The sequence below is a fragment of the Lagopus leucura genome, unplaced genomic scaffold, assembly GCF_019238085.1.
Source record: "Lagopus leucura isolate 7727_CA_CO unplaced genomic scaffold, USGS_WTPT01 Super-Scaffold_100012, whole genome shotgun sequence".
In the NCBI taxonomy this organism is placed as follows: Eukaryota; Metazoa; Chordata; class Aves; order Galliformes; family Phasianidae; genus Lagopus; species Lagopus leucura.
Window position 1 is genome coordinate 19636926 of NW_024962267.1, and position 24632 is coordinate 19661557.

The window sequence follows — 24632 nt, forward strand, 5'->3', positions numbered from 1 at the left end:
ATCTCACCTCGCCTGAGAAATGCTCTCCCTGTTTTTCAGGCATGTCCTGGAAAACGTCCAGAGTGACCAACAGCTTCATCACTGCTCTCCTTCCCCGAAGGCGATGAATAGGGTTACCGCTGCGCCTTTTACGCTGCTTTTCACTGAGGAGCACTTCAAATAATGGAAGGCCATACAATCCCTCTGAAATTTGGTGATACTTCTCATTTATTACTGCTAAGAGAGCAGCACGGCTTTAAAGGAGATGAAAACAGCCTTCTCGAATTACCGCTAATTTAAATAAAAATTAGTTTCCCATAAAATCACATCCAAGAACTACTTATTTTTCACTGCATCTGAGTAAGAGAAAACACTGGATTCAGTTCAGACCTGAACAGTGCAAATGACGTGCACTAAATTTTGTTCCACTTACAGAAAAACTAGCTTTCAGCTCATGGATGACTGGAAAACAATAGAAGAGACAAAAATCACCAATGCTTTTTTTTTTTTTAAATACTGGGAAAAACCAAGTTCACACAAAGATTTCCTCCATCTTAATGCAATCCCTCCCCTGCATGCACACATTCATGGATCACCACAATGCCTTGACAGAAAGTCTCTGCTCCGTTCACATCACCCACTAACCATTGGTAGTCTCATCTCATTGGCTTCATCCTGCTACCAAAACCTTGCCACGTAAGCCCAACACACTGCTGTAGCTGATACATCAACAACTTCACGTTTCATCAGATGAAAAAAATGATCTGCTTCTGCCCTGCTGAATGCTGTGCTGCCCATCTGCATGCTGTGGGAAGTTAAGGCACCAAGCAGCATACCTACTCAGAGTGCTGTATTTTAGCTTAATATTTCATGCCTGTAATAACTGCCTTCAATAAAAATAAATTTATTCCATAATAACAGGACAGCAGTAATAGCTGTAGGAGCAAGCACTAACCACAAATGCTTTTCAATGGGAAGCATTAATGTAAGCATCCACTTTTAAAGCTGTCGGGGCTGTTCTTGTATTGGGATTTAACGTAACAATTATGCAAGTTATTTACTGAATAAAAGCGAACAACCCAGGTGCAAGAACTTCCATTTGGATTTGCTGAACCTCAGAGCCACTCCTGGGCCCACTGCTCAGCCTGTCCAGGTCTCTCTGGATGACATCCCATCCCAGGCACGCTGACCTCACCCCTCAACTTGGGTTTGCTGAGGGCGCGCTCGATCCCACTGCCAAAGTCACTGATAAAGACACTAAAGAGCACCGACTTCGGGGGGACACCACTTGTCACTGATCTCCACCCAGACATGGAGTCACTGATCATCTCTTTCTGGGTACAATCTCACAACCAGTTCCTCACCCATTGAACAGTCCATCAAATCCACATCTTCCCAATTTGGAGAGAAGGATGTTGTAGGGAACCACGTCAAAGGCCTTACTGAAGTCCAGGCAGATGGCCTCAGTGGTCTTCCCTTGTCCTCTAATGCAGTTACTCCATCACAGAAGGCCATTAGTTAGGTCAGGCCGGTCATGCCCTTGGTAAAGCCATGCTGGTTATCCCACATCATCTCCCTCTCCTCCATGTGCCTTAGCATAACTTCCAGAAGGATCACTCCCTGATCCTCCCTGGCCCTGAGGTGAAGCTGGCAGGTCAGTATTTCCCTGGGACATCCTTTCTATCTCAAAAACACATGTAACACGGCCTTTTTTTCCAGTTACCAGGTATTTCACCTAACTGCTATGACTTTTCAAACGTGACTGAGCGTGTCTGGCCACCCACATCACAGAGATGTGGGTGCACTCACCTGTCTAGTACCAAAGCCATGAGATAAAGCACGGTGGTCTGCATTTACCAAGAAACTTCGGTCACAGTAACTCCAACTGCTGGAATAGCCCAAAAGCCAGTGCCTCAGCACCCTACAGAGCTCTACATGCAGCCTAAACTCATCCTTCACACCCCAACCATAAGAAATCATGCAATAAGGAGCTAGAAGCTAGAAAACCAGGAGGAACTGAGCAAAGCTCTTTAGAAATGACACAAACATAGGGAAACAGCATGAAGTTGAAAGTTTCACTGCATACATTACACTGGCTCACAGGATGGCCTGGGTTGGAAGGGACCTCAAGGATCACGAAACTCCAACCCCCTGCCATACGTGCGGCCACCAACCTCCACATTTCATAGCAGGCCAGGCTGCCCAGGGCCCCATCCAACCTGGCCTTGAACACCTCCAGGGATGGACGGGGCATCACAGCCTCTCTGGATGGCTGTTCCAGCACCTCACCGCTCTCATAGCAAAGAACTTCTCAAGAGATCTTGAAGTCGTAACTTATTACACACAAACACAACTCTCTCACTCTATTAAATTGATCTGATAACTGGAGATTCAAATAGTTTTCAAGAACTACAGCGCTATTTCATCATGCAAGTGAACAGGATGCATACATATGACCACATGAATTCTCAACTATGAAACACTGCTTCAGTTATAATTAAGCTCCATTATAATGAGCAAGCTTAGTGCTAATTTTTAAGCAAAATTTTAAATCAAATTCCCATTAAAATAAAAATAAAGTTGCAATTTAATGCTACCTTTGATATTTTTGTGATACTTTCACTGAAATCACGTTTTCACTTTGGCTCTCAGAGGAACCGTTCCTGTTTTATCAGGACTAAAAACAGTCACAGAAATAAGGCTCAGCATTTAATATCTCTAATCAATACCAATGCATACATTTTTTATTTACATAGGTAACTATGATTTACACTGCATCTCTCTTATTCCTAACTTTGATGCAAATCTCTGTCTCTCAGGATTAGGTAAGCAAATACGCCAAAAAATCTGCTAGACAATCTGGAAAGCATCTGGCATCTAAGGAAATTAAAAAACAAACTTAAGTTTTACTCACTACACAAACTGCGTTGCAAGCAGAAGCATATGGCTTGAAGATTTATTAAGGCAAACACAAATACGACCTTTTGCCTTACATTTGTTGCTTTCTCAGTTAAATATATCGTTACTAAGACGGATGCTAAAGTCTCAGATGAAGCAACACCTTTCCAGAATCAATGCCACAATCCAAAATGAGATATAAAGCCATATGCTCCATACCAAAGGCTAACGGCTTTGCTTTGTGGCTGTTATGCACATTCAGCTGTCAAAGTCAGCAGTCCAGAGCACAGGCATCGTGCAGCACGGATCTCACAAAACATGCCTTTGCACTTTGCCCCCCGCACCCCTTGGCACCTTAATCATTTGCTAACTGTTACAATAAGGTTGTATTAAAAATTTAAACTGCCCTACTTAACACAATTTACCTTCAAAGGCCCATTTCCAGAGAATGAATTCAAATGATATAAACGTCGAACACTCTATCAGATTTATTGCGCCGAAGAATATTTCTCTTGATACAGATCTGACGAGTGAAGGCTAATGGCTTTGGTTTTATTACTTTCTAAGCACATAATGGGAAAATTTAGACATTTTCACAAGACCAAGCTTGGGCAAGAAGGGTACGTTTACAAAGTGACAGCACAGAAGCACACTATGCCATCTCTCTAGAGATGACCAACTCAACGGCATCCTCAACAGAGATTAAAAAAAGACTTCCAGCCTTCCACCTCTCCATTACAACCACATTTTTCATGAACACGAAGAGTGCTTACAAAATACCACGTAGCAAAGAGTTTTCTTTGTCCAAAATGCTATCCTTTTATTTATTTATTTTTAATTGAAAGACAGCTGGGAGTCCTCAGGTTTCAATTAATGTCTAGATACTTATCCAATCAGTCACCAAGTGCTGTAAATTTCCTGTATTTCTCATTAGTTGCGCTATGGCTCAGCTTAAATATAAACATACATTTCTGTGAGACTGTAAATTATGAAGCCTAAGACACAAGCAACCGTACCAGCCATCAGAAGAGACATAAATGATGGCAGCAAGTCAATTGTACCTATGCTAAACTGAAGCTGATTTACTCCTCAGTTATAATTATCTTTTCAATACAGAAGTATCACCAACAGAGGCATCACCTGCATGCTCCCAACTTCTGGAGCTTGCATATACAAACTTGAAGCCAGTAATGATCTGTGCCTTCACTAATATTAAAAAGTTTTATGCCCCAAATCCAATCTTCTACAGAAAAAATTTCTCAGCATCTGCCAATAACATCCCTTAAATAACTGCAGATAGGCAAGGGGCTTTGAAGCTCTACGTTCAGAATGGCTTTAGTAGTAATGAAAACTATTTTCAACCTATCCAGAGGGCACAGCCCAGAAGGTACTGAACAGAGCAGCACGCTGTGTGCCCAGATACCTCAAAGTCTGCTGCACTGACACTGAAAAGAACACATTTACGTGTTTATTAGCAAAATGCTGTTGGTGTAAGGAAAAGACACAAAAGAGATTGATATAAGCCTGAGGAGGCTGTGGATGCCCCATCCCTGCAGGCATTCAAGGCCAGGCTGGATGTGGCTCTGGGCAGCCTGGTCTGGTGGCTGGCAGCCCTGCACACAGCAGGGGGTTGGAACTGGATGAGCACTGTGGTCCTTTTCAACCCAGGCCATTCTATGAGTCTGTATGATAAGCAAACAGCACTCATGTGGAACATCGTTTTAGTACTGCACTGCCACAGAATCATAGAATCACCAAAGCTGGAAATGACCTCCAAGATCACCCAGTCCAACCAACTGTCCACCTACAACCAAAATCCCACCACTAATCCACGTCCCCTCCTGCAACACCACAGAGTGCCACTGCAAGCCATCCCATCCAATCAAACACTAATTTCAAGACTGAATTTAGAGGCAAGCAGTCTTGAGAATTCTCTTTCAGTACAACAAGAAAAAACCACGCGGCTTTACAATCTGGCAGCAGTGCTGGTGATCTCTGGCATAGGCAGGAGTTCAGAAAGGCTGATGCCACAACCATTGTGCCTCACTACATACACGCACCACCCCCATGTATTCATTCAGGCTTTTAAATTCTGACTACACATGTGCTCAGCCCAGAGAAGCAGAGTTTCAATAGGATTTGCATATGCATACGGATTAGTTGAAAGGGAATGATTTGCAATGCATTTCAGAAATCCCCTTTGAAGAACAATCAATGCTAATAACAAACTTTGAAGTTTAAAATGTTTACTACACAACAGAAAAGATTACAAAGGGATGTTGATTACACAAGTTTGAAGTGTTTGATTGCTCTGACAAGAGGAAAAAAAAAAAAAGTACTATTGCTACAGTAAGTGCTACTAAGTGAGATAAATATACAGGCAGGGATAGACAAAAGCTATAGAAACTAAGAGCCATATTAACGCAGTATTGGCATTTTGACAGATTTTTGTGGCTTTACAACTTGAGATGAAAGAGCTTCAGCATGCTACATGCTAGAAACGATGAATACATCAGAACCATAGCGATTCTTTAGGAGATCCCAGCAGCCTGCCCAGGCGTGGTGCTGCCTTTGCTCACAAAGCTGACAGTTCTGCCCTGGGTACCGATGGCTTTTCTGGGTGTCCTGTGGCTGCAGTGCATCAGAGTCATTTTGTACCAGCTAAATTTATAGCTCAATCCACCAAAGTTAAAACTAATGACCAAGGGACAACGTACAGAGTCAAGCTGTACAGAATACCAGGTGTCAGATGGCAGAAAAGGTGTTAATACACTGCCTCAAAATTTGTCAGTACGAATCTAAGGAAAAGAAGCAGTTGATCACTATCAGATTAGAAGTGATAGTTAACAAAAACTGAGAGCAGAAGATGCTGTCATTTCTTCAGATGTGCTCATAGAATGCAATCCCTACCTCTGAACAGTGGCACTCCTGCAGATTAACCCACATCAGCACGCTTAACTGACATCAGCTGGAATTTAGAATCACAGAATCAGAATCACAGAAGCACTGAGGCTGGAAAAGACCCACAGGATCACCCAGTGCAACCATCCACCCATCAGGCACAGACATTGCTGACACACACACACACACACACAGCGGTTTTTAAACACGTGCTGGAGGACAAATTAACATGGAGGGACAAGAACAAAAGTCCCAGTTTGTGCAGGGATAAGCAAATGAGACAGAACAGATCCAGGAACAAAACAGCAAAGATTGAAACGCTCAGCTGTAGCCCAACAGGAATTTTCAAACTTTCTCCTCCTTTCAGAATTTGCATTCATGTCATTTTCTCGTGTTAATGGAAAACAGCCCTGATCTGTTTGCAGACGTTACACGAACCTGCTTGTACCATTTTATATCTCAAATAAAATTTACATGAACCTATAAAACACACTGTTTATGCCTCTCACCCTCAGGTCTATTGCCAATAAAAGGCAATTGACCACCAAACAACCATCATGCTTCCTGCCCCAGAACTTCTTCTCATATTTGCATTAAAATATATAAAACTACTGGACCAATCCTCCATCTTCACTAATAGAAACCTTGTTCTCTCATACTTTAATGAAATATACCAACATTATTTCCATTTAGAGAAGATCTTGTGGTGAACTAAGTCCATCTATTCTACCCACTGCAGAACATCATAACTCTGCATCACCACAGCATCCAAGGCTTCAAGTAGCCTTGCTGCATATATTTGAGTTACAAAGAAAAAAAAGCCATATATATGTGCCCAATAAGATTAAGCACACGAGAAGTTTTTCAGAGGTTGCTGTTTACTCCATATAACCTAATGGATGACACAGTGCAGCTGAGAACTAACCTTCTCTGGAACTTTCTTAGCAATACAAATTACAGTTGCACCATTGAAGTCCCATGTCTGTGAAAGGATAAAAGAATCCCCCAAAATCACGAAACCATGATGTGATGCTGGCATTTTTAAATCAGGATGCACACAAGGCCTAAATAAGGAATAAAGGCTAAAATAAGGAATAAAGAATAACTGAAGTTTGGAGACTTTGAACAGTGAGAGTTGAAATTTCACTGACGTTCAGATTTAAGAGTGAGCCTACAAACATCGCTCAGCCATAGCAGAAACAAGGCTGAGGGCACAACAAGGTTTCTGCTGTTCTGCAAGCAGTGAGCACACGTGAAAGCAAGAAAAAACCTCAAAGTTTTACTAGGCTGATCCAGTCCATCTTTGACAAGTCCAACTAATGAGTCATCAGGGCCGCCTGTCACTTCCGATGCCGAGCTGCAGCCATAAGCACTCTGCAGAAAGGTCACAGCTGGATGTTCCTGAAATCAGAGTAATTACAGAAGCCAGAGGACCTGCTCCCAAGCTCTGCACAGCACTTTGGGTGCACGCAGCTTCAGCCTCTGACTTCAGAACTGAAGCACCCCCAGGGCCGTATCCAGTGTACGAGTGAATACTGCTCTGCCTAAAAATCTGTCAGCCTCATAGCACTCAGGCTTTACTTACCTCCCATTAGACTGATTAATGTTTCTTAATGAAAATACATCCATAAAAACCGACTTGTTAATACTGATCACAAGCGACAGCCGTTCCCCGCAACCCAGGCCTGCAAGGATTAATTTGTCATCTTCCATCCTGTAATGGAGAATTTCTACTTCAAGGTACACCTTCCAGGCACAGCTGTTCCACAAAACAGTGCCAGCACTAGTTGGTTGCAGAATATCCCAAGCACAGGACTTGGGAATGAAATACCTGATCATGTTCATAAGCAGACATACCATTTAAATAGTAGCTTAATTCACAGAGAAAATAGGTAATAAAAGACTGCACAATACCAATAATGGTCCAAATATTGAAGCAGCACTGGCCTGCTTCAGACTAACGGCACAGTATGACGATTCCTGCCCCATGTTAAGAGATTTGGGAGTTATAGTGCAAGTGTGACTATCTGGCAGATTGTCAGCATCTTGCAGTGTTGTAGCAGTGAGACAAAGCAACGTCAAAGATCCCCATGTTGAAACTTCACGCTAAAAAGGAACTATTTTCCACTTTCATCACTTGCAAGTGGATAAATGGAAACTGCTAAGCTTCAGTAACAGTCTCAATATTGAACTGAAATCACGTTTGCCTTTCCCTCTGTAACATAAGAGAGCTGCATAGCACATAATTAAATGGGTCAAAAAAAGCTGAACATGAACCAGGGAAAGCCATGCAATTATGAATACATTGTGAACAAAAATAAAAGCAATTCTTATGCATTAATGGTACATCAAGCTAATTCAAGAAGGCTAAAGTCATTAAAAAGGCATCCTGGGGCAGTACAGTCACTGCTGTATTGCGCTGACAAGAAATATTAAGATAATCATTTCCAATGTCATTGATAAAATCTGTTTTGATAAGCAGGAAAAACCCCTAATTCTTAACGAGGCAATCTGAAGCAAGATCAAATACTAATCAACTTTCTTTAAAGCTTAATTCTCCCATCCAACAGTCTCAAGTTGCAAACACCAAGAGCTACAAGCACAATACTGAGCTGGAATTCTCCATTTCCTTTGTTTTAAGAGTGAAATTCAAAGCCTGCTCGTGCAGCTCCAACTTCAAACAGCATCAGAGATGAGACCTGAATGAGACAACTCTAAAGGCTACAAAGACCCCTCTGAAATGTTCCAAACTCCTCTGACTTCAGCATTCAAACTCTTGAAAGAACACTTCATACATCTCAAACAACTAAGAACAAACATCCTGGCAAATCCTCTTGGAGAGAAATTTACTTTAACTAGGAATTATAAAAAGGTTTTGGACACTCGAGGTTTATTAGTCACAGATTTAACACCCTACCAGCAATTCAAACTTCCTCAACAACAGAAGCTGGAATTGGGGTTGGCAGTGTTGGATGTACGGTCATTAGGAGTCCCAACTATACACGTCAATCACAGCTGACACAAATCACTGCATAGTGTTGGACTTGACTAAAATAGGACTCAAATTATGCAAAACGAGACACTAAAGCTAAAATGAGTAAATCAAAACCAATCTCTCCCATTTCATCTCCCACTCCACCAATATTCAATGGAAAAGCATCTATTGCCATCAGTAAGTTCATCAAAACTGTGAGCCAGCAAAATTAGTGGGCCCTTGCCAGGTGAAATGCCTTTACAGAGCTACCAAAGCAAACACCTTGGAGCACTCCAACCCTGAGCATGAGCTCACCTGGAATTGCAATACAAAGTGATTAAATCCTAAACCCAAATTCCGAAAGCAAATGAATATCCATCCAGACACAAGCAAAGCGTGGAAATAATTCCAATACACAGAACGTGCTCTTCATAAGTATGGCAGCAAATCCATGTCTTCATACAGCCATATTTGTGGGAGATAATAGGCAGGCACTATTAACAAAGCGAGCAACAGCTTTTTCTTCCTCAGCTATGAGCAAACAAAGCAGAACAAACCTACAAACCTGTCTCGTCCATTCTAGTACCAACGGCCTGATGAGGAGGAAGCCTGATTCCTTTAGACTAAAAGGAAGAATAGGCACTCCAGTGTCACACCAGCTTCCTAGAAGGTAAGATAACCCAGCAGGGCACCAGACTGGCTGCACAAAGAATCACTAAGAGCTAAACCTTTGCCTAACTGCTGTGCCACCTCCACACGGGCAGTTAATGCCTGTGAACATACAGGGCTGAAACAAAACTGGAGGACGTGTGTAAAACTGGCATACATTTCAGGATGCTAGCCCTTATTTTCTATTGAATAAACAACTTATTCTCACTGGCCAAAGGCTGAGATGAACAGCAATAATCATCAGGAATTAGATTTGACCCCAGACGTGCCTGGCAACTATAGCACATCTCTACAGAAGCAAATACTAACTGTATTTGTATTGTAATTGTATTTGTTGGTAAATACTAACTTATAGTTTGATTTCATGTCAGTGGAATAGAACTTGGAATTTCTTGAACAGGTTTGTTGACTCTCTCTACTACTGAATTTACTACTGAAATTTAGTAGAGACACAAATAAGCTCCCTAAAACCTTACAAATCTATCACCTCACCTTTTCCCAAAGATAGTTCTCTCTCAAAAGCTCCTTGAGAAAGAAAAGTAGAACGTACACTTGAATACTCCAATAAAAATTTAACTACAGCTAGCACTCAAAAATAAATATACCAACAAAAAATCCCAAATGGATTTTTGAAAGTCGTATTCAGTGCAGAAAATTTTGGCAGTGAAAACAGCAATTCCTGTAAGCCTTTCAACAGAAAGCAGCAAGCAAATTACAGCTACAGCTTTAAATAGTCTTCTCTGAGATCCTACCAGGCTACACACACTCTTATCTGGACTTAAGCATGGCATTATTTTCCATTTAAAAACTAGAATTTTTTGTATCTTTTTTCGTAAGTCATCTTGGCAGATACAGAACACCTCTGTGCTCAGATACCCACCGATGTGATGCTCGTAAAGCTGCGGGTCTTTGTAGGCAAACAACAAAACTAAACAGGGCAACATCTCCAGAACCAAAGCCTCTGGAGAAGCAGTTCAACGTAATCTCGGTTTCTAAACGCAGAAGCAATATGCTCAGCAGTACACTGCCATCACTAGAACAGGAGGCAATAAGATCCCAAGACACGTGGCTGAATTTCCACTAGAGGGTGCACCAATTTCACAAATGAAAGATTAAGCATAGCTTCTCCAGCCACAGTTCTGCCACTAAGTTAACTGCCCAAAATAGGTTACTTGTTACTCCTTTTTTAGATGGCACACAATGACACCTTTCATGAGACAAACTAGAACATTGCCACTCTTCACCTGTTAAATTACCTGTAAGCAGCCAACTTTACTTCTGAATACCTACACAAAACTGCCTGCTTTAAACACTCCAAGAATGCCATGCATTACTTCTAATGACTACTGTGCCCCTATCAGTTGTCTTGGTTTACTTCTCATTTCTAGATCATGGAAGACACAATTTACAACTACTTACCTAAAATGCCCTTAGTGTCTCCGTGAGCACTAAAGCAAAGAGAACTTTGCTGATATAAAACCAAAGCAAGCAGAAAAACAACACTGAATTAAGAAGCTCAAAATGCTTGAGGCTAAAAGAGTTATTAGTCAACAATTAGTCAACCACACTGCATGATATGGATGAGAAAAAGTCATCTTTACCATCTTGAAAGACTCTCTCCACGTTGAGCCCATAGGTGGCACAGGTTTCATAGTAAGTGCATCTCTTGAGGTCGTTTGATAACTTCCTTGCTCTGGCATCATCTATGACACGTGGGTTACTGGAACTTATAGCATCTGCAGCAACAGGAATAGAAGAAGATGAATAGATTTTATTATAAATTGATGACTTTGGCTCATAATTACCACTGCCAACTACAATAAACATAACTTCCAAAATTTTTTGTAGAAAACAGAGGACATCAATCTAACTTTATACTTTGTTACTACCTTGAATGTATTTGGGCCACCAGTTCAAAAAAAAAATACATTCTCACACAAAAAGACATGAGGTTTGAAGTAAGACTAGTGAGGAAAACAAGTGGCTGGTAAATATAAACACCTCAAATGACTTTTAAGCCTCCTAAAACAGCAACACTGGCTTACAAGTAAACTTCACCTAGAGCGTGAAGCATCTCATGTTTGTAAGAACAGAATGCTTTCAGCAGGGAATCAATGGAATGGAAGGAAGAAACAGAACCATGCAGTACTGTAACACCTAGAAAGAGTGTTAGATTTGCACACACACACACACACACACACACACACACAGTGTTCTTCAAACACTAGCAAACAGCTGGGGAAATCTCTGAAGTGATCGTAGGATCAAATCTGAACCGCAGACTTCTTTTCTTAGGCAGCAGAGGGCGCTAACAACATTTAAGCAGAAATTAACTGAGACCCACCAACTCTGCAAAGCAAATGCCGGGCTGAGCTGCAGCCTGGGCTGATTTCTTTGGGAGAGCCCTCATTTCAAAGAGCATTTCAAACACAAAGCTGGTATCAAACAGGTCAATTCCAGAATCAACCTCTGCACAGTTTGATGGTCAGTGTAGCCACAAGGCTTTGTTTTATTCTCATGCTCATTCCACATACCAGCATTTCCATTTTTAGCCACATTTTAAAAATTCCCCTTGCATCGGTGCTGCAACAAAAAACGACCTTTGTAAAGCAAATACATTTTGGGTCAGAAGAGAGCTTTAAGACCATCTCATCCCAACCCCCTGCTATAGGCAGGGACACCTCCTTCTAGACCAGGTTGCTCACAGCTCCATCCAGCCTGACCTGCAACGCTCCCAGGGAGGAGGGCATCCACAACCTCACTGGGCAACCTGTTCCAATGTCTCACCTCCCTCACTGTAAAGAATTTCTTCCTGAAATCTGGTCACAATTTCCCCTCTTCCAGTTCAAAGCCGTTTTCCCCCGTCCTGCCGCTCCCTGCCCTTATAAAAAGTCCCTCCCCAGCTTTCCTGTAGGAGGAACTGGCAGGCGGCTATAAGATGAAAGACCTCACCCCCAGGTGACAGAAATGTGTTGGAAAAATATCTCAGCTTCCCCTTCCTATTTTTCAGCTCCAATTTCAGGACCACGATGCTCTCTAGAGCAGTTCATTTCTGCTTTTGTCTGTAATTTCTGCTGTCCTAGGAATTTTTCTGTACCTACTTCCCTTTTTGTGTTTTCATCATCTGTTTCCACCCTAAGGCTTTGCTGCTCTTCTTCCTTCTTTGCTCCCCACACTTCCCCTTGCTTCCTGCAGCACAGTGCTGGTTTCACAGCTCTGCAGGCACGCAGCTGAAAGCAAATCACTGACTGTAAGATGGACAAGAAGAAAGCTAAGAAAGCAATGTAAAGCTTTGGCAGCACTAAAAGGGAAGAAGCCCAAAACCAAAATTGCACTACACAGCAAGCAATGCTTCACTATGAAGGAACTCAAAAAACAACTTGTGCTACACTCCCAAAACAGCAGCTCTCTGAAGTGAGATGCCTGAAGCATAGCACCCATATGCAGGAAGTCCTATTTGATCAGAATTTATTGCAGGACACCCACTAGATACAGGGACCTACTGCATCCCAAGGGCACCACATGGCCATTTGCCTCCCCTGTGAAACCAGTCCCTGCAGTGCCAAAGCTCTGTTGCAAGCCAGCCAAGGAAAGCCAGATGTCAGCAAGTCACCTTGCTGAATACCTGTCAGCTTAACACAAGCTCTCACGATCAGATGAGTGGGGCAGCACTGATGGGAAAGGACAGGACATGGCACTACCAGCTTGGAACAGCCTGCATGTGTTTGCATGTAATAAAGAATGCACTTACCCTGTGTTCCCACCAGTACCATTGGAATTTCACTAGTGTTACGATAGTTAGCCATACGGCTGTAGTAGTGGTAAACAGTCTGGAAGCTAACTTCATCTTCCAAGCTGAAGACAAATATAACAGCATCCACCCACATGGCAAACTGCAGAACAAAAATGGAAAAGGCACATTGAGAGCAATGCAGTGGAAAGAGGGAAAAAACTCAACTCTTATCTTACATAGGGGGAAACTGGAAGTAGAAAAATGCAGTGACTATAAGCAGGTCTTAAGAAAAAATACGTGGTGCAGTATTTAAAAGATGATGAGTCAACGTTCAGCACAACTTGCATCAATATGCAATTATCTGGGATGCACAAAGATTTTCCCCGATGCTCACAAGGGAATCCTTTGTGATCACAACCGCTATCAGTGCACACTGATTTTCATTAACAGAGATAACATCACAGTCTCAGTTTTCTGTATTTGTGGATTATATCTCCCTAAGCACCTGACTGCCCCATGGAGTGTGTTGTTTTCCCCGCTCTGTGCTTGGCATGCTTCATGCTGCTGTTTCTGTGGGCAAACATGGCTGTGGATTTACAAGCAATGCTAATAATTCTCTCATCTCTGTGTCCAAAAATATTAACTTCAGCCCCCCAGTTACTTTCTGTAGAGACCCATGAATTGGACAACCAGTACCAGCTGTCTCATTCAGCTTTCTGTGTGAAAGCCAACTGTTCTCTCCTGGCATCAGAACCCCACTAGAAGACATGCACACACAGCTCAAGGCAAGGTGCTGGGTTAGTGACCATGCAAGTTTCAGCTTACAGGTGAAATAAGACAATCTAGACACATTTAACATAGCAGTAAGTGTGTACAGCACAGAAAAGAAACTGCAGCTTACCTCACTGCCTTTATTTTTCCCTAAGTGATTCCATTCCTACCCAAATTTAGACCAACGGAAACAAGTTTTAGCCAGCAGTACTCATGCCTCTTGTTACATTGCTACTACAACATGCCAGTTAGGTTAGGGACACACTGAGCATACAGAGAGCTGCAAGCAGATTCATTTGGGAAATGTTTATGTACATTTAGCAAGCTTTCTGGGTTTGTAAGCACTTACTTCAGCGCCAGCAGCTCGTGCAGGTTTTTCCTGCTCTGCTGACTGCAGTTCAGCTCTTCACTTACTGAGGTCAAAATTCTATCCTAATTATCCACAGAATTATACTGCACCGTTGCAAAATGCAGAACCTTGAGGCTAAAATAACTAGTCCTGTCTAAATTATAAGGGAAGATTGAGATGTAAACATTTTTCTCCAGATAATGTTCCACTTCTGTTATAAATATTCAGTAGCCCAAAGGTAAACTTTCTACGGCAGGAATTAATAAGGAGATTAAAGATATTAAATATATGTGCAACTTGAAATTATGCCCATGACACAATAAAGAGAACTGACAAGTAAAACGTGTCTTCTGAAAAGCACACCAGCACTAAGACCTCAGGCCTTTCATTACTTCTCTGAAGAGCCACAGCGGGAATTAAACACCCCAATTTACCTAGCAGGGATCAAAGGCAACGCCGTGCCTGCTCATGAGTCTGCAAACAGTTCAGACACACTCTGGGAAAGCAATTCTCCAGGTACCAAAATGTCTGTTAGATGGCTGTGTGTACTTACACAATCGCACTATTAATTTTTTTGTCTTTTTTAATGAGTGAATGCTCTCTGAGAATCAAGGCCTGGCAACTGCTGTGTACATCAGCCAAATTATTCACAGGCTAAAACAGAGAACTTCATTGAGGCTGCAGATGTGTGAGCCACACTTCCTCCCAGGATGTCCCTTCCGGTCTCCGTTTCCCATACCTCCTTTCTCTTCTCCTTTGCCCAGACACTTTCCCCCACGCTCCCATCCTCCTGTAGTTCATCAGCAACAGTGGAGCTCTGAAATTCAAGCTGCTGCCGCTGGCACGGCTTCCATTCAGCTGTTTGGCAGTGGTGCAGCTCCTGCTGCTGAGCTGCTACTGAACAGCTGAGCAAAGCAAGGCCAGCACAGGCTGTGCACTTGAGAAACCCTGCTGGTCCTACCTAGGAAAAGGTAGGGGGAGAGCTGGAGGATGACTGAAGGCAATGATGCTGCCTACAGCCAGGTGGGCAGAAACTTCTCTGTTTCAGAATCACACAAGCAACAAGCAAAGACTTTGTTACAATAGCACGACAGTGCTAGGGACACAAATCCGCAGCTGCCTTCTTCTGATGAACCAGCTGCCTTCCACAGGGCAAGGAGGTGACACCCAGTTACACAGAAACCAGGTAAAAACCTGAGAACTCAACAGTGACCCAGAACTTCATTGTAAGTGAAGTGCAACTTCAATGTAAGTGAGTCTTACAGTGGCTCAGGGAGGAAAACGTGGAAGCAGTAAGGAATACAGATTTGTACACAAGTATGAACACTACTCAGTATGCACCTATTTTACCTGTCTTTAATGAATATTTATTCTGAATTAGAATCTAGAAATTGAAACGAAATTTTGTGCAACCATAATGGTTAGGTATTCAGTATAACTTACCCATACTGCTATAGAAATCACAAGTACTTTGTAAACAGAGTACTTTTCACCCGAGAATAACATAAGCATTTTAGCAGCAGAAAAATGAGCAGGGCACAGAAAAGGACAAAGTAAAGCAAGCTCTCTTATAGGAGATGGCAACAGAAGAAATGGGAAGCCACGATGAAGCTCCATGTGCAATGCTCACCTGTGCCTCTGGAGGGCCACCTTCATCTCTAATCAGCAGCAGATAGCTCTGTCCATCAACTACTATCTCTTTCTTGAATCTCCCACCTGTTACACAAAGCAGCTCATTACAGAAGAGAAAAGGTATGAGAGCAAAACAGAAAAAGGCTTCGCTTGTGGAAAAAAGGATATCTAAGTCGCGTGCTTTAAGGATAATAGGGAAAGAAAGCCAAAACTGCATTATAAACGTTAACTCTCACGTTAGATGTGCTTGCTTTTGATATAGTCAGGTAAAAGAAAGTAGTCTTTTTTATGTAACTGTGAGAAATGCATCTCCAAAAAGGGCAAATTCGTCACGGTTGTAAGCAAAAAGACCATCCATTAGCATTCAAATAAGTTTCCCATAGGTCTTAACTTTTCCTCAAGAGAAGCCCAGTTCTTACAGTACACACACAGTGTTATGAAAATGGTACTTCTATTGTCACAAATCACAGTTAGGGGAAAAGAGTAGACACATGTTAGACAAAAAGCTACAATGGTGGTACCTGATAGAGACGTACTGTCTGACAGAGAATGATGAGCTCCTTCCTAGCAGGGTGTGGGGTTTCTGGTGTGACAGAGCCTAAGCCAGGATTAGCAAGCTCAGGGTGCTTCAGGATCTGGGATGCATTCTGACTCCTGAAAGGACCCAGGTCACCCACTATGCCACAAAGGTCCCCCACGCTCCCCCAGCTGTCGTACTTCTGAACTTACCAGGCTAAGGTAAAACATACCTGCTACGGTAAAATTATTTCCTCACTGTCACTTTATAATTGGAGTTACCTTCACGTTTCAATTCTATTCCCCAACAACCACATCAAATTTCTCACCCTGCCACACTAGGTCTGTTTAAATACTCGATGGGTGAGTGAACAACTCGCCTGTTTTACACATCAGCCCTTCCAGCAACTCAGCAAGCACGCACAGGCTGACTCTGACCCTCCCAGCACTCACAGCAGTAAGCAGCCTGAGACCTGCCAATTCCCAGCCCTTTAGAGCAGGTTTCAGACCACCATCACCCAAGAGTTCGTTATTTCTCTATGTTGTCAATTAATTGTACAGGCTTCATAACGAAGAGTTAAAACGAATTACTTAATACACAGCCCTGCAGAGGGATACTTCAAATCTTTAAGTAAATGCAGCATATATGTGATCGAAGAGGAAAAGCTCTGCATAATCACCATCTCCTGGTTCCTCTATCTAAACACTGAAAGTTCACCCAGCTAATTATAAAATACCGTGAACCAAATGCATTTAAGAACCAACTCATTATTCCCCTCTTGCCAACAGGATGCCTTTCAAATCTCACTACATCTTCAAACACAGAGGCATTAAGAACGTACAGAAAAAGTGAAATGGAAAGCTTAAATAGAACACTGGGGAAAAAAAACAACCATAGGAGTAGCATTAAAATGCTTACAGATCACATGTGAGCAATGATACGGAATTTGCTCAAGAGCCAATTCAGGGCCAATACAATTTCCATTTATTCTAAGGGAGCAGCACTGAGAAGCACACCATGTTTAACTAAGATAGCACAAAGTTATTCAAGGCCTCCCTCCCTGTAGGAACCCACCTTAGGAGACCAGCTTGCTTGCACCTGATCCTGGCCTTTCCCAAGTGTTTAAAAGGATGCCCTAGAATGGAAAAGTTCAGTTGGAAGGAGACCACAGGGCTCACCAGGTCCAGCTGATCACTTTGAGGCTAACCAAGAGCTTCAGCAATGCCCAAATGCCTCCTGCACACTGACAGCCATGGGCACCAAACAGCTCTCCATGGAGCCTGTCCCAGTGTCTGAGCACACTCAGCAGGAAAGAAATGTTTCCTGATGCTCAGCCCAAACACCTCTGGTGCAGCATTCCGTCGTTGCTGTCTGCCCTGCCACCAGGGAGAAGAGACCATCTAAAGCAATGCAAACAGAGAAATGACCTTCAAAAGGAATAATAAATAAATGCATGAATGAATAAGGCTCAAAACCATGAAAAATCATGTCAGGTAGTCCCAAAGGAGGTAGCTAGCTTTGTTCCAGTCGCATTAGTATTATGACACGTGCAGCTTTTTAATGAGGAAATATCTCAGCTCCCATATGTACCTGCCAAAAGAGGTCACTGGCATAAAAAGATGAGCAGCCTGGGCCAGCTTCAAGGAACACAACCATCACTCCTGCGATGCCCTAACAGCCATGGCAAAGCACAGAGTGAAAGACAGGCCATCAACAGCTCAACTACATCCACTCACACCCCCAGTTCCACCTTTAAAATCACAGAAAAGCCAAGCAAGAGGATACCTACTGCCCTACATCCTGGAAAATATTTCCACGAGATACAGCCATTCACATAAAGAAATTACTCAAGCTGCACAGAGGTTTTTATTTGGGAGCATGCTACTACATGGTTTATTTTCTCTCTACATCTATAGACTAAAAATTACTGTGTTGTTCTCAGTTTTCCCAGGCAAGATCAGTATCGATTCATACAAGCCAATTTTCAGACGTGCTCCCAATTTTGCATCAGGAAGCAAATACAACTTCTCCATAGGAAGCACACAAATACCTACTAGAAGACACGAGAGCAGCGCTTGGGATGCAACAAAAACACCCACTGTGTTCTACGTGTCTTATTAGGTCAGATTCCAAACGTGAAATGCTCCAGATGAAAACCCAGCTTTGATGTACGCAAAGCTAAACTAAGTCTGTGCATCAGCAATTTGCAGCCATGGCTAGAGACCTCGCACTAGGCAGAAGGCTGGGCCGAAGGAATCAACAAAAGCTCCTTAATCTCATTTCTATGCGTGTCACTCCCACAAAGGCTGACGGTTGGAATCGGCAGCAAGGATAAAACCCACCCCTCTGCAGAAATTAATGCTCATTTCAAATAGAGCACACATTTGTGATGGAAGATGCTCTACATTGTAAACTCTTTGTACCACACGGGGAATTCCACAGGGTGAGGTTTTCACCCCGTTTGGAAGGCCTGGGCACCTCTTCCTCTAGCTGCTAACCGTTTCACTGAGCAATTGCTCACTGAAGCAACCACTGATTTTCATGCTATGTCCCCAGGCTCAACTTCAGTTGCCAGACTCTTTATTCAAGCAAATTGCCACAGGGATGGAGTTATTTGGCCATATGAGAAAGATAAATCTTGGGGGGCAGGCCGTCTGACAAACCCGTGCAGCAGCTGACTGTCACAGCCGTGGGGGCAGGGCGGGGGGCATGAGGAGAGAGCACAGAATGGCCTGGGTTGAAAAGGACCACAGTGACCATCTAGTTTCAATGCCCCTGCTACGCGCAGGGTCAACAAACACCAGACCAGGCTGCCCAGAGCCACATCCAGCCTGGCCAGCTGCAGCAGCCTATGCCCAGTAACACCACCTTCCAACAAATGTGCTTGTGTTATAAGCAGAGATTGTCTTTTTTCTGAAGATTAAAGACCACAGCAAGAATGCAGATCATTTCAAGAAGGGCATACTTCAGAGATGTTTTCTCTGCAACTCCCAATTTAGCTAGTAAAGCATACGCAAGGCATTAAAATTAATTTTCATTCGCATCAAGTTGAGCTCAGCGATTGATGTCGATTCATATTAGCAGCTGAGAAGCCATTATTCAGCCACACGTGAAGTTTGCTTTTGGGAATTTCCTTAGTGCCAAAAAATTGTGCTAGATAATACTTAAAAAACCAAATGTGGTTGAGCTGGGGTGACCGAATAACCATATAAGTACAAAGATTGGGAAGTATTGCTTTCTCTCACATCAAGAGCCACAAGCAGTTAACTGCACGAGCTTTCCAATAAAATACAACAGCAAAGCAACCAAGTCTGGGCTTTTCAAAACCCACCATCTGTTTCTCCTGAAATGCAGATTTCAGATGTGATTTTGGAAACGCATGGATTCATTTGCTGGCTAGAATATCAGCACTCTCCTTGAAGTACCAAACAATGTTCCTACTTCCATCAGCACGCCTTTTTCTCCTCCTTCCTAACCAGAGCCCCTAGAAGGGCTGCTGCCCAACTCCTCATACCTTGCTGTAGCCAGGAAGATGAGAAGTAATTCAGACTGCAGCACGCTGCCACCAAAATAAGCTGTTTTGGTGGGCAGTAATGACTCACATAGATGGATTCCTTCGTAACTCCTGTTGCTGATCTTCATCCCATCTTGCCCACTTTTACAGTTAAAGCCAGGTACTCCCACAGGGCACAAGGCATGCATTATCACATTATACTGACAATTTAAAAACGTCAGAAAAACTGCCAATGAAGCACTAATGTATCATCTTGCTCTTCCACAAGGCAAGGTTTGGAGGCCTTTGTAGCTGCAATGACACTCAGCAGCATAATTTTGAGAGGCATTCACTGACACACTTGCAGTACTTGTAGAGAAGGCTTTATCTAACAGGTCCACAAAAGCAGGCAGAAACGTGAGTGAAGATGAACTGATTTTAAAGCATTCAGAAAAATAGAGCTTATGCTTCTAAGCAGTATTAACTACCCGAGTTGCACAGAGTCAGAGACTGCAATTTATGCTATGTAATACGGTTAGATAGAAACCAGGTGTGTGTGTTCATCTTGACAGCAAACAGAGACACTTATGCTGAAAGACAGCTCTGCAGAGGTACTAGTCTCATTCCCAAGAGACACTGAATTTAACTATTAGACTAGAGCAGTCCTGAACTGCAAAGTTGCAAATTAACCAAATGAGAAAAAGCCACCTGTCAGGGTAGAATTGGAAAAGATCCATCCTAGGCAGCTACAGGGAACACTCTCTAGCTGCCTCTGCTGTGCTGAACCAAAGGAGAAAACATTAATTGGCCCTTCTTCATCTTAGTTATCTGCTGCCTTATAGATATGAGTCTTTAGCCCTCAGAGATAAGTGTTTGTAACTGGAACACTGATTCTTAGCTAGTCCACCAGGACTACACCTGCCACGTTACACATGCCTGAGAAGAACTTATGGTTGTCTCTCCTCCTAAGGAAGGAACACCACCAACCTACATAGGATTGTTCATTATAACAAATAGGTTTGTTGCAAGTGAGCACACAGACTTTTAAAATTGCTAGCAAGATCAGACACCCATCTGACTGCCGCGATGAAGTAACATGTTTTCATCCAACGTTTACTGCACAGACAAAAACTTTGGCACTGAGCAAATAACAGCTGAATACATTTTATTTGGTAAGGATGCCCTCTTTTCACAGTTCATCCGAGTGAAAAAACACTCCTGACAGTTTATTGGGGGAAAACAAACAGCAGTAACCTGCAAGGAGCTCCCTCTGCCAGCACCCACACAGATCCCTGGTGCTCACCCCCAGCTCCCAAGTGCCAACAGAGCTGTCAGCAATACCTCTGCCACCACAGCACCCGCAGCACTTTATGCTAATATGCTAAGCCCTGTGATTGCAGCTCGAAGGGCCCTAAGACTGGCTCACCACAGCTTCCTGCCTAGCTGCTCCTGTATTCCACATTTCTCAACACCATGGTTCCTGAACTTAGCCCAACAAGGCACAGCCACGACTGCCACGTGTTTGAGATGAATCAGGCAGTAACACTCTTCGGACAAAGGCGCTGAGGGGCTTCAGGAGTTCTACCAAATTGAGTACTAAAACGTAAAGCAAAGAAGATACCTATACATCTATATGGGTAGGATTAAGCTAATGGTTCCATTTCTACCTAAAACCAGCCTTCTCCAAAAGTCTCTGCTTTTGATTTCTTTGGTTTTACTTCATTGACAGCAGGTGCAGACAGTCATTTGAACACAACACACCCACTAATTGCATAGATGCTGCAAATCTAATTTTAAAAATCTGTTTTTTTCAAGCCTGCTGGAGATAAATAACAAAAAGCAGCAATCAACTTCTTTGAGCAGGATGTAACACTGCTTTAGCACACTCCTACCTACCTGTTTCCATCAAGCACTTTTTTTTGTCATTTTAAGTACACCCAAAATACCACTTTCCAAATGTGAGCCCCACAACTTAAAGTAACTTAGCCCTCCTTTACTGCAGTTCCTTACGAATTAAACGAGCCTGCTGTACCTTCCACCTTTCAGACACCAGTCTGAATTCAGGCATTAATAACCAAATATTCAGGCACTACTTTTCAATCTAACAAATTATCTCCAGCCAGCATCTGCTCAAAGTTTCTGTGTGCAAGTTTAATTGTTGTTGTTGGTTTGGTTTCTGTCCTTCCTCAGTGCTCCTTGGCTTTTTATACGTGGGTTACAGCCAGCTTCCTTGATAGCTGTCCTTTCACTACAGTACTGCAATGCAAATAGTGCATGTGTAAAAACAGTAAGAAGTAAAACCCTGAAACTAAAATTGGATCATGCTTCTATATGTCTGAACTCAAAAAAAGAAACAAAACAGTGAGATGTGCTAAGGAAACCTGGCCAAGCCACCAATCATCATCTCTGGTCTAAGGTTTGGGTTTTTTTTGTTGTTTAATTGTCTCCCAGAATGTTCCAAATAAGAAATACAAGCTGGAAAAAAGAAGCAGCAGTTTGCAAAGTTTGTATTTTGCTTTAAGAGCTAAATGTTGGGCTGTGGTTTAAAGATTACAGCCAGAAACCAAATTTAACAAGGAAGAAGAAAGACAGCCCCTTCTTCCAGCAGCAGCCACTTCAAGCTGACTTCTGCTTAATAGCCACTTCTACTGTTATTAAGAGCCTGAAGTTACAACGGCAGCTATAAATCTAAATTCCAGTTTTTACCTGGGAAGGAACTTTGAGAGAAGCCTGTTATTACAAGGGCACAAACCCCTCAGACATAAGTCATCAGAACCTTTTGAGTCGTCAGGCTGCAATGCATGAAAGACACCATCTCAGAGATCACCCTGTCCTCAAGGCACACAGCCTAAGAAGGAAGGCCCTTCCAGGAAACCGCTTCCTCAGCATCTTCTCCCCAGGAAAAGAACAAACACCAACCTCTTCCTTAAATCACCATCATTCCTTATTTGTGTAACGCTTACAGCAGCAGCTGAGCAGCCTGCCGGAACAGAGCTTTTCAAAGGAGTCTCTAAACCACACTGCTCGTCTCAGGGGGACGAAGAGGAGGGCTATGGAACGGAGATCTCAGAATACATAAACACACTCTTTTATGCTAAGCCTGAAAGGCTCCAAAGGCCCAAGAGAGCCATGTGCAGCAATACTTAAAAATCATCAAAAAAGACAAGTGTTATTGTGTCTCTGGCTGTCAGCATGAAACGCCAAACAAAAATAATTAGCTGATACAATGAAATACAGGAAAAGAACTGAAAGGAGACAATCTTGAAATCCACGTCTAAAACTATCACTGTCAGTGATTGGGTCGGTGATGAAGAGATGAAAAAGGACTCTGATAGCTCTGGCTGCCCTGAGTGCTGTGTAAACCTTGTGAAACATCGCAACAAGGATTTGAATTCAACATAAAACACTGCAGCTTCACTATGTTTCCAACCTGGGAATTCTAATGGATGCAATCCCCAGATACTTGAAAGGAACAGGACTCTGCCATCAAATTCACACGTGGAATTCTTGCCAAGTCTCACTATACAGGCTACATGTGTAAGGACGAGCATGATGATGATTTTAAGGAATTCCAGTAAACTGCAAGTGTTTCTCTTCACAAACTGCATGACGTTTTCTCTTCACAAAAAGCATGCAAGTACACACTCTGACAGCAAATGACATGGCTTTTCGTTTACATTTCAGCTGGCTTGCTCACCAGGAACAAACACAGCTCAGCCTAGGACGCATCCTCCTCTGTTAAATGTGGAATATAAATCAGGTTGTTTAGTAAATATGGCCTCCAGATTCCTACATAGCTGGAAAAAAATTAACCAGATAAAAACAGCCATTGATTTGAGCTTAAAGAGATTCGTCAAGTTCAAAACCTAATTGCTCACAGGAGGAGTGAGAAATGTGAGAGAAGCAGCCCTGCAGCCCCCAAGGGCAGTGAGAAGGATGGCAGGAGGTGCTCCAGGCACAAAACAGAACTTCCTGCAGCTACGGTGGAGCAGCCTGTCCCACTGCAGCCCATCTATCTCGCTTGGAGCTTTAAAAACATCATTAATTAAATTAATAAAGAAGCTGCACAAGAAAACCAAACAAAGCACCGCGCCTCACGTGCGCTGCAGTGTCACTGCAATCACCATATGCCAACTGGCACAGTACCTAATGAAGAACTTCCAACCCATCCTACCAATACAAACAGGAACTAAAACAGGCTACCATTGAAGGAAACGGGAAGGAAGAAGCAGATGGACACTGAAAAAACAAGCTGTAGAGCAACACATCATTTGTTCTCTTACAAAATACATCTGACTTAAAAAGCTGCCTTACAGCAACATAGTTACATCCATATTAAACATACAAGGAATCTAAAAGTCAAATTTCTCCCTAAGATTTACTTCGAGAAAAACGGTTTTCATGTTACACTACAGACTGAAATCAATTCCAAACAGAAGTAAAAGTGAGGCTAAACAAGGAGAGAACACAGCTCCATGATGTTGCATCGCTCCTCCTCTTGGTGGGGAGGTTTGGGGCAGCAAAAGAGCTGAAGGAATCACAAACCCATCTTTACATACTGAACGCCCATTGACTGGAATGCTGAAGCTACCTTAAAAGCCCAGGGGAGACCTGGCACTCTAATTTCAGGCAGGTTTCAGAGTAATTGTAGCAATTGAGAAGGCAAAGGATAGCAGAGATAGAGGTCCCTTGCTGTAATCATCATTTTCACACCGA

General features: G+C 42.7%; 1 protein-coding gene across 7 annotated transcripts in view; it reads right to left on the bottom strand.

Annotated features, from left to right (window-relative positions):
- The window catches only part of AGAP1 (ArfGAP with GTPase domain, ankyrin repeat and PH domain 1), a 287855-nt gene that overhangs the window by 176687 nt on the left and 86536 nt on the right, over window positions 1-24632 (bottom strand). For all 7 annotated transcript variants that reach the window (XM_042874292.1, XM_042874293.1, XM_042874289.1 and 4 more), the window contains 3 exons: window positions 15905-15990; window positions 13173-13314; window positions 11023-11157 (listed from right to left, as the gene is read on the bottom strand). In XM_042874292.1, coding sequence (XP_042730226.1) covers window positions 11023-11157; window positions 13173-13314; window positions 15905-15990 — 363 coding nt within the window. The remainder of the gene's footprint in view (window positions 1-11022; window positions 11158-13172; window positions 13315-15904; window positions 15991-24632) is intronic.